The 9,713-nt window shown below is 43.1% G+C and overlaps 2 protein-coding genes across 2 annotated transcripts; both read right to left on the bottom strand.

Annotated features, from left to right (window-relative positions):
* Positions 1-1,068: 1,068 nt before the first annotated feature.
* LOC149945410 (uncharacterized) lies at positions 1,069-2,709 on the bottom strand. The gene has a single exon (XM_090176551.1). The coding sequence runs from the start codon at positions 2,707-2,709 to the stop codon at positions 1,069-1,071; it is 1,641 nt and encodes a 546-aa protein (XP_090032677.1).
* Positions 2,710-3,593: 884 nt separating this feature from the next.
* Positions 3,594-5,839, bottom strand: LOC149945409 (uncharacterized). Its single transcript, XM_090176550.1, has 3 exons — positions 5,635-5,839; positions 4,247-4,976; positions 3,594-4,167 (listed from the first exon to the last, which is right to left on the bottom strand). The coding sequence occupies exons 1-3, from the start codon at positions 5,837-5,839 to the stop codon at positions 3,594-3,596; spliced, it is 1,509 nt and encodes a 502-aa protein (XP_090032676.1).
* Between the last annotated feature and the right edge of the window lie 3,874 nt (positions 5,840-9,713).

The following is a 9,713-nucleotide window of genomic DNA, read 5'->3' as shown; positions in this document are numbered from 1 at the left end:
AATACTGAAATCCGACGTTTTGATTGGACCGCTAGATTAATATTCCAAACTCAATGCTCAACTCTAATAAATAACAACCAGATGTCACGGACATTTAAATTTAAGTACATCCAATCACTCCGATGTATTAACCATATTTTAAACATTAAATTTGAACAAATATCCAATCATCTTGTACATTAACTTAACAAACGCAAGAGGAATTTTTCGAGTTACCGGTTTTTGGAAATAAAGTAGTGAAACGCAAACACTTTAATTTAAATTGATTTCCAAACAAACTGAATTTTTTGAGTTACTGGGTTTTGGAAATAAGGTAACACGAACGATTTTTTTTATGGAGTTAGATGGCGCCTGTATCAATTGGTACGAAATTCAAATATCACAATAACGCGGAGTTCCGGAGGGAACGCCAAAAACCTCCGCAACTCCGAAGAGAACTTCCATAAGTTCGGAGAGCCTGATAAATACCTCCAATTTTGCAGAGTGACACGGCATTTATTAGAGGAGTGAACGATTACTCCGGAGGGATGGAGGGAAAAACAATACCACTACGATTGGAGGGTGGAGGGACTGTGAAAACGCGACTAAATATGAGTTTCAACTAAAAAGATGCGAGTACTGAGAAAATCTAAAGGTTCCCAAGAAAAATAGTAGTCGGAATATAATTCCCAGTGAATCTGGACTCCAACAAAAAAATAAGACTCCTATTCAAGTCAAAACCTTCGCAACGACCCTTTTTTATTCTTCCAAAAAATATTATTTCAAAACGCGTGAAAATTCAAACTTTAACCGTCGACTAAAAAGCGTGCGAAAAATTGATACTAGAAAGTTGTATCTCCTCAGCGCGTGTCTATTTTTAAAGACAATATTATAAACGAATATTATTTATACATTTGTTTTAGCTCTGGATTTTTAGGCAATAAAAAAACGAAAATACGATAATACATATCAGATGCGAAAAAATACAATTTTGTTTGTTATAAGTAACTGAGCCAATATGAAGTGGGGAAAAATATGTTTTAACATACTCCCCCGATTGAACTTAACAGTTCAACAAAAAACGTCCAATTAAATTTCCAATTTGTAGAGTAGTTGAATTGGTCGGCGTAGTGGTGTCTTGTCATGCAGTCTTACTATACAATTACGAATGCATCCATCTGCTCCCTTGAAAGTTTCGTCGATGACTCCCATTTTCCAGCACAGTCTCGGTTGCTTGTTCTCGGCGATGATAACGACGTCTCCTTCCTGAAGCGGTTCCGTCGGTTTGTTTGGTGTGCGATGATGCGCTGATCTCAGCTGGAGTAAATATTCCGACCGCCATCTACGCCAAAAACCATCTAGAATTGTTTGACGGTATTTTAGGCGTCGTGTTAAATCTTCCTTGGTAGCTGAGTGTCCGGAAAATTGTATCGATGGTAGACTGGTTATACGGTCGCCCAACATAAAATGTGCGGGCGTGAGTGGTCTTGTCTCACGAGGGTCTTCCGAAATAGTAGTGATAGGGCGGGAATTTATTGCGGATTCTGCTTCCGCGAGAACGGTCTCCAGTTCTTCGTGCGTCAGCCTTGCTCGCCCAAGTACTTTTCTCAAAGCTTTCTTGACCGATGCCACTAGCCGTTCCCAGAAACCACCCCACCAGGGGGCTCTGTCTGCGCTGAAAGTCCATTTTATTTGATGGTTGGCAAAGAATTGGTGTGCTTCAGGACTGGCTATATTTGCGAACAATTCACTTAGATCACACTTGGCTCGTTTGTAAGTTTTCGCGTTGTCAGAGAATACGCGTTTTACTAGTCCTCTCCTAGCAGTAAAGCGTCGGAAGGCAAGCAGAAAGTTATCTGTAGTTTGGTCTGATACGAGTTCCAAGTGTACTGCGCGAGTTACTGAGCAAGTAAACAATGCGGTGTAGGCTTTTTGACCATCGCGACAGTATAACGGTCCAGCGAAGTCCATACCGCAAACTTCGAATGGCGGAGCTTGCGTAGTACGTACTTCCGGCAGCGGGCCCATGATTACATCTGACGCTTTCGCACGGAAGAATTGGCAAATGGTGCAAGATTTTAATATACTTTGCACTGTTTTTCGACTTTTCAATAACCAGAACTTTTCTCGTAAAACGACTGTAGTGCTTGTAACACCAGCGTGCATCACTTTTCCATGTGAGCTTTGCACTAAAAGCGTTGTATACGGGTGATCCGGTGCGAGAATCCATGGGTGCGTCTCCTCGTAGGTTAGGCCGCTTCCCTGAATTCTGCTATTCACACAAATTAGACCATTTGCGTCTAACTTAGGGTTGAGAGTTTTTATTTTAGAATCCTTGTTGATCGATAGCTGTTTTTTCAAGCGTTCGACTTCTTCAGGAAATTGTTCTTTTTGTGTATTCTTTATCCAGTATATTTCGGCTTCATGAATTTCCTCGGCTGTTAATTCTTCTGATCGCATACATCTGTTTCTGTTAAAGTAATTTTGTATATATCGAAATACCAAAGCCGTTACGCGGTGAAGGGTTTTCAGTGTGCGATACATTTTGATGTTTATAGGGTGATCGCTTTCTTGTTGATTCTGGACTTTGAGAACATGCATTGCGTTACGTAATTCTTCCTGTGGTTCTTCAGGTGTCTCGTCGTTGGTAACAACGTCCCTTACCAAAACCTGTTCTTGTAAAAACGTCGGACCGTGCCACCAGAATTCGTTCTGCGCTAGATCGTTCATTTTACAACCTCTCGTTGGGAGATCTGCGGGGTTTTCCGCACTTCTGCAATAGCGCCAATTCATTGGGTCCGAAAGGGTTTGGATAGTGCGCACCCTATTAGCTACGAATGGCTTCCATCTGGACGCCGTCCCTTTAATCCATCCGATTTCAATTTGCGAGTCTGTCCACAAAAAAGTCTGCTAGGTTTCGTTTCAAACGTTTTCATGAGATGGTTGGTCAATTCGGCGCCCAATACGGCTCCCATCAACTCGAGTCTGGGAAGTGAAAGTTTCTTCAGAGGTGCCACTCTGGATTTGGACGTAACCAATGTTGATCGAGTTCCTCCATCTCTGGTCTGATACTGAAGATAAATGACGGCTGCGTACGCTTTCTGACTCGCGTCAGTGAAACAATGAAGTGTGACGTTTGCGATGTCCAATTTTTCGACCTCATTAAAGTAATATCGTGCGATTTTGATTTCTCTCAATTCCTTTAGTTCGCTGCACGAACAATCAAAGACACCTTTCAGCTCAATAGGAAGGGCCTCATCCCAACCGATTCCTTTCTCCCAAAGTTTCTGGAAAAGAATTTTCGCCCGAACTATGAAAGGTGACAAAAGTCCAAGCGGGTCAAAAACCTTGGCTACGGATTTGACCACCCAACGCTTGGTGGTGGCTCGATTATGTACAAAGTCCAATAGTTCTTTAGTGTCAAAAATAAGATTGTCGCGTACGTTGTCCCATGAGAGTCCGAGGACTTTAGATTGGGTGAAATTGATAGGCTCGTCACTGTTAGTTTCATCGTCCCCTTCATAGAGAAGTTGTCTCAACTCAGAGGAGTTGGTTTGCCACTTCCTGAGAAGCATTCCCGCCTCGCTCATAACTTCTTTGGCTTCAATGATCAACTAATACGCGTTGCTAACTGTCTCCGCACCAGATAAAAGATCGTCTACGTATAAGGAATCGTCGATAATTCTGGAGATTTCTGTTTTCGTTTCCTGATATTTTCTCGCGTGCATACGTATAGTGGCCGCTAATAGATACGGACTAGATGTGACTCCAAATGGTACTCGTGCGAAACTGTAGATTTTAAGTCTCATAGTTGCTTTTGGGTTCTCGACATCGATCCATAGAAATCTCAATGCGTCGCGATCTTCTTCTCTAATTTCAATTTGGAGAAACGCCTTCACGATGTCTCCTGTAAAGGCAACCTTGTGTTCACGGAATCGTATAAGAATATCATAAAGATCCGGGTTTAATTTCGGGCCGACTTCGAGACAGTCATTCAGCGAAGCGGTTTCGAACGCGTGTGAAGATGCATCGTAAACAATACGAATTTTTGTCGTTTCGCTATTCTCTCTTATTACAGCTCTGTGTGGCATGTAATAAACGAGTTTACCTTTTTTCATAGTAGGTTTAACTTCCTCAATTATGCCGTTTTCAAGTTGCTCTTTAATAATTGAATAATTGAATGGGCTGCTTACGTAGGTTAAAGAGTAAATTCGAAGTGCGTTTGGAGGCGACTGAGTAGTTATCTGCGAGATTAGATGTGTCTAACTTCCACGGCAATGCAACAGAGTAGCGACCGTTTGCGTAGGTCGTAGTTTCCTCAAAGTTTTTTTGTATATCCTTCTTCGAGTGGCATTCAGGTTCGTTTTCCACGATACCAAAGGACTCGAATTCCCAGAACTTGCGAAGTTCACTCGATAGTTCATCATCTTGCTTCTCTTCAACGTTAACACGCATAATCGCCACAGTGTTAATGCTGATCGCTCGTGAAGCGACTTCTACTGGACCTTGTAAAGTCCATCCAAATGTTGTTTCCAGTGCGGTTAGGAAACTTCCGATGCATTCGGATCTTCCGCTTGCTATCGCCCATAGATAGTCTGCTCCAATTAGTACGTCAACTGCGTGCGAGTCTCGAGTATTGTTGTTAGCTAACGCTGCGTCGGCCAATAGAAAGCCTCTTCTTTGGAATTCTTCGGATATATCGGGTCCTGGAAGTGAGAACACCGAGCCACAGATTTCGGGGGCTTCGTACGCTTCGATTATCACACTTTGTTTTGGATCGTGACGGCTTCTCAACTGCAATCGTACTCTCCTTCTTTTCACTTTTTCTGGTCTCGTACTACCAAAACTGCTCAGCTCCAGATGGTCTTCGCTCACGATTTCAAGCCCAAGTTGTCTCGAAATACTTTCTTTGATGAACGTAACATGACTACCATTGTCAAGAAGGCAGCGCACCGGTAAATCTCCTTTATATCCTGGTTTCTGAGCTATGGCTAGAGCTGTTTGTAGTAACAGGGAGTACAGAACGGGAGATGAAAAGAGGGGGGTTGTTTGGTTCTGCTGCAATGAGCTACAGTTCAGCAGGCGCCTCTGCAAAATACGGGACACTTCCGACTATTTAACGCCATTATCAGCGGCCATGCGGTTTTTGTTGAGAAATTCAAATTTTACACACGTGGTGAATATAAGCATGGACTATTGTAATATTGTTGCATAAATCGACTTTCAAAAGTCAAAAAAAAAATTGTAATTATTTTAACAGATCTTATAATTATTTTATATCATTTTATACAATTTATTTTTCTATTTTAGGGAATGTGTTTAAAAAGGCCATGTTAAAGGCAAAAATCGGAAATATATTAGCCAAACCAAGGCTTAAGGTTTGAAATATGATACAAAATTATATTTACATTGATTTAGTACTATTGCCAGTTGTAAGATAATTTAAATATTTACAATTAGGATCTACGTTATCTAATGAAAGACGGCAGCATCCACTTCCTCCATAAACAACAAAGCCACAAAAATTAGGTAGATGGCGCAAAAAGCCGTATCTTGTCCCGTATTTTGCCAACCTTTCCACCCACCCCACCTCGATTCTCTGGCTTCTTGGTTGAGAACCCTAAAAGATCCGTCAAAACGACTCCCGTTCTGTACTCCCTGGTAGTAAGACCACTTCTTTTCGGCTACTCGTGACCGCGGCGGACAATTGAGTTATTTCCTTCACTCTCGTTAAATCTGATTGCGAGACTGGTTTTGAATCACTTTGCATTTGTAATTTTTCATAAGCTTTGTTTTCAACTTCTTCACAGAGGCTTGTATGATGACGACGGTTACATTTTCTGCAACTTCTAGCGTTCATCCTACATTCTCTGGCTTGATGATTTTCCCTCAGACACACGAAACATCGTCTCTAACGAACTAGAATGCTCTTCTTGTCTTTAACAGTAAGCTTATCGCACTCCGTAGTAGAGTGATTAGTTCACAATAAAGGCAGGGTCTTCTCTCGACACCTGTGGTTAAGGCGGCGGCACTCGAAGGGTTTTGGTTGTATCCGATTTCTTTCCGAAAGTTGCGATAGTGCGGCGGTTGCGTATGTGTCGTTTTCCAACGCGTATTCAGCGGATGCGTATTGTGAGATTGCGGTTTCTCTGGTTCAGCTGATTTCCCAAGAACGAGGGCCCGTTCTCTACTTGCGATTTCTTTTTGTAGAAAATTCAATAAATCTTCTACTTTTAGAAGCTCTTCACCAGCGTGGTGTCGACTGAAGGCTAGTGTGATGTCTTCGGGCACTCGTTGTGTAATTATAGGACAGAGGAGGCTCCCATATAACTCATCAATAACTCCGAGAGATTTCAGACTTCTCACTTGTACTTGGCAACTGTCGTACATCTTCCTGAGGCCAGCGATGTCGTTTGACCTTCTCACACTTGGCAGGTTTAATAAAGCGTTCATGTGCTCGCTAATTATTATGTCCTTGCGTCCAAATCTCTCCTGCAGTACGGCGACAGCGTTGTCGTAGTTTTCTTCCGTAAGTGATAGCCCTTCGACGGCTCTTAAAGCGGCTCCCTCCAAATACGATAGTAGATAACTATATTTATTTCTTTTCGATATACCCTCAGCGTTGTGGATGACGTTTTCGAAGTGTGTCCAAAATGATTGCCACTCACTAATAGTTCCGTTAAAATGACGAACTTCCAGCTTCGGGAGTTTGACTGTTGTTGTTGGTGCGATCGGAGGGTTAGGTCTTACCCTCCTGCTCGATCCGCTCGCGGTGCTATCATCATCCGAATCACTGCTATTTGAATAGTTGAACTGACGACGAATACGACGCTCATCCTTCTTCTTCCGTTCCACCAAACGTTTCGCTCGTATAATAATAATTTCCAATTCGTCGATGTATTCTTGCGAATCTCCGTGATCTGTTTCCAACTCGCCCTCCGTTGTAAATAATCCAACCAGTTCCTCTTCGTCGTTTTTTAAAATTGCCACTTTTTGAATCAATACCATGACGTAACCTTCTAACTTGGAAACATAAGCCTATTATTTAAATAAATACCACTTTTATTCAAGTAAATGCTTGGTTGCGCAAAAAAACCTAATTAAATAAGTTAAAATTATATTCTTTTTACCAACGTTTTTTAAATAAATCGGAAAATTTGTGGATAATGAATAAACAATTCCGAGCACTAATCATTCGTGAAGCAAATAAACAAGTCGTCGTTTTAGTGAAAATGTATCCTTATAATTTTTTTTTAATTTTATTGATACCTTTTTGTGTACAATTTAGAATATTTCAAACGACTTACGACGTTAGTGTAATTTGTAGAAATTCTAGCTGGATGCTACTCGGTCTTTATTTTCATTTTTGATTTTAAATCGTCTGCTATGGTGGAAACCAAGTGCGTAACTTTGTTCTTACCAAAATTAGTTAATCGATAATTAATTAATTAATTAAATGGCCGAAGCAGCGCCTGTAGAAGTGTTCCACCCGCAGCACTCCGGTGTACTAGGAGAAGTACCGAGGCTGGAGCACGGCTGAGGCTTCCACCCTGTATAGATTAAAATTCCGTCGTTTCGATTTTGATATTCAGTTGAACAAATGGCATTGTAGCCCTCTAATGTAAATACATTTATATCAAGGATTTCGAATGTCTCCGTTAAAACTATGATATCGTATGAATACTTTAAAGATTCTAGAAATACAACCAATTGGTCAAAGTTCCGGTTTACACTACGAATATTTAGGTGGAATATTATTAGGGCTGTGCGAGTACTCGAACATCATCGAGTACTTGGCCTCGGATAAGTAATTGGAGAATACTCGTCGATTACCGAGTAACAAAATATTGCATATTCGGGTACCCGATTACTCGAATAAACTGCTCTCTAAACTCGTGGATTATTTGTTTTTTCTATCCTCGTTGCTTCAAAGTTCAAAGAGGGGTTTTTACAACTTTTTGTACACAGCTACTGCTTATCTTATTTGAAACTTGGCCTATGTGGTAATACCGCAAAGTATCTTAAGCCTTTCAAGTTCTTTTTTTTTGGCAGATAATCCACTCTTATTGTTCATTTTTAAAAGGCGTGCAATATTAAAACGCGGGTTCCGACGGACAGCAATCTTTTCTCTCGAGTCGCTTTCCGAAGCTCCCCTTTCCCCCAACTCCTTTGGCTTCCGACGGACAGCAATCTTTTCTCTAGAGTCGCTTTCCGAAGCTCCCCTTTTCCCCCAACTCCTTTGGTTTCCGACGGACAGCAATCTTTTCTCTCGAGTCGCTTTCCGAAGCTCCCCTTTCCCCCAACTCCTTTGGCTTCCGACGGACAGCAATCTTTTCTCTCGAGTCACTTTCCGAAGCTCCCCTTTTCCCCCAACTCCTTTAGTTTCCGACGGACAGCAATCTTTTCTCTGGAGTCGCTTTCCGAAGCTCCCATTTCCCCCCAACTCCTTTGGCTTCCGACGGACAGCAATCTTTTCTCTAGAGTCGCTTTCCGAAGCTCCCCTTTCCCCCAACTCCTTTGGCTTCCGACGGACAGCAATCTTTTCTCTAGAGTCGCTTTCCGAAGCTCCCCCTTTCCCTCAACTACTTTGGCTTCCGACGGACAGCAATCTTTTCTCTCGAGTCGCTTTCCGAAGCTCCCCTTTCCCCCAACTCATTTGGCTTCCAACGGACAACAATCTTTTCTCTCGAGTCGCTTTCCGAAGCTCCCCTTTCCCCCAACTCCTTTGGCTTCAGACGGACAGCAATCTTTTCTCTCGAGTCGCTTTCCGAAGCTCCCCTTTTCCCTCAACTCCTTTGGCTTCCGACGGACAGCAATCTTTTCTCTAGAGTCGCTTTCCGAAGCTCCCCTTTTCCCCCAACTCCTTTGGCTTCCGACGGACAGCAATCTTTTCTCTCGAGTCGCTTTCCGAAGCTCCCCTTTTCCCCCAACTCCTTTGGCTTCCGACGGACAGCAATATTTTCTCTAGAGTCGCTTTCCGAAGCTCCCCTTTTCCCCCAACTCCTTTGGCTTCCAACAGACAGAAATCTTTTCTCTCGAGTGGATTTCCGAAGCTCCCCTTTCCCCCAACTCCTTTGGCTTCCGACGGACAGCAATTTTTTCTCTAGAGTCGCTTTCCGAAGCTCCCCTTTTCCCTCAACTCCTTTGGCTTCCGACGGACAGCAATCTCTTCTCTCGAGTCGCTTTCCGAAGCTCCCCTTTCCCCCCAACTCCTTTGGCTTCCGACGGACAGCAATCTCTTCTCTCGAGTCGCTTTCCGAAGCTCCCCTTTCCCCTCAACTCTTTTGGCTTCCGACGGACAGCAATCTCTTCTCTCGAGTCGCTTTCCGAAGCTTTCCTTTCCCCTCAACTCTTTTGGCTTCCGACGGACAGCAATCTCTTCTCTCGAGTCGCTTTACGAAGCTTTCCTTTCCCCCCAACTCCTTTGGCTTCCGACGGACAGCAATCTCTTCTCTCGAGTCGCTTTCCGAAGCTCCCATTTCCCCCTAACTCCTTTGGCTTCTGACGGACAGCAATATCTTCTCTCGAGTCGCTTTCCGAAGCTCCCCTTTCCCCCAACTCCTTTGGCTTCCGACGGACAGCAATCTTTTCTCTAGAGTCGCTTTCCGAAGCTCCCCTTTTCCCCCAACTCCTTTGGCTTCCGACGGACAGCAATCTTTTCTCTCGAGTCGCTTTCCGAAGCTCCCCTTTCCCCCAACTCCTTTGGCTTCCGACGGACAGCAATCTCTTCTCTC

The sequence above is a fragment of the Leiobunum rupestre genome, chromosome 5, assembly GCF_980474605.1.
Source record: "Leiobunum rupestre chromosome 5, qqLeiRupe1.1.hap1, whole genome shotgun sequence".
NCBI lineage: Eukaryota > Metazoa > Arthropoda > Arachnida > Opiliones > Sclerosomatidae > Leiobunum > Leiobunum rupestre.
Note: the sequence above shows the minus strand (reverse complement) of the source record. Positions and strands in the feature narration are given on the sequence as shown.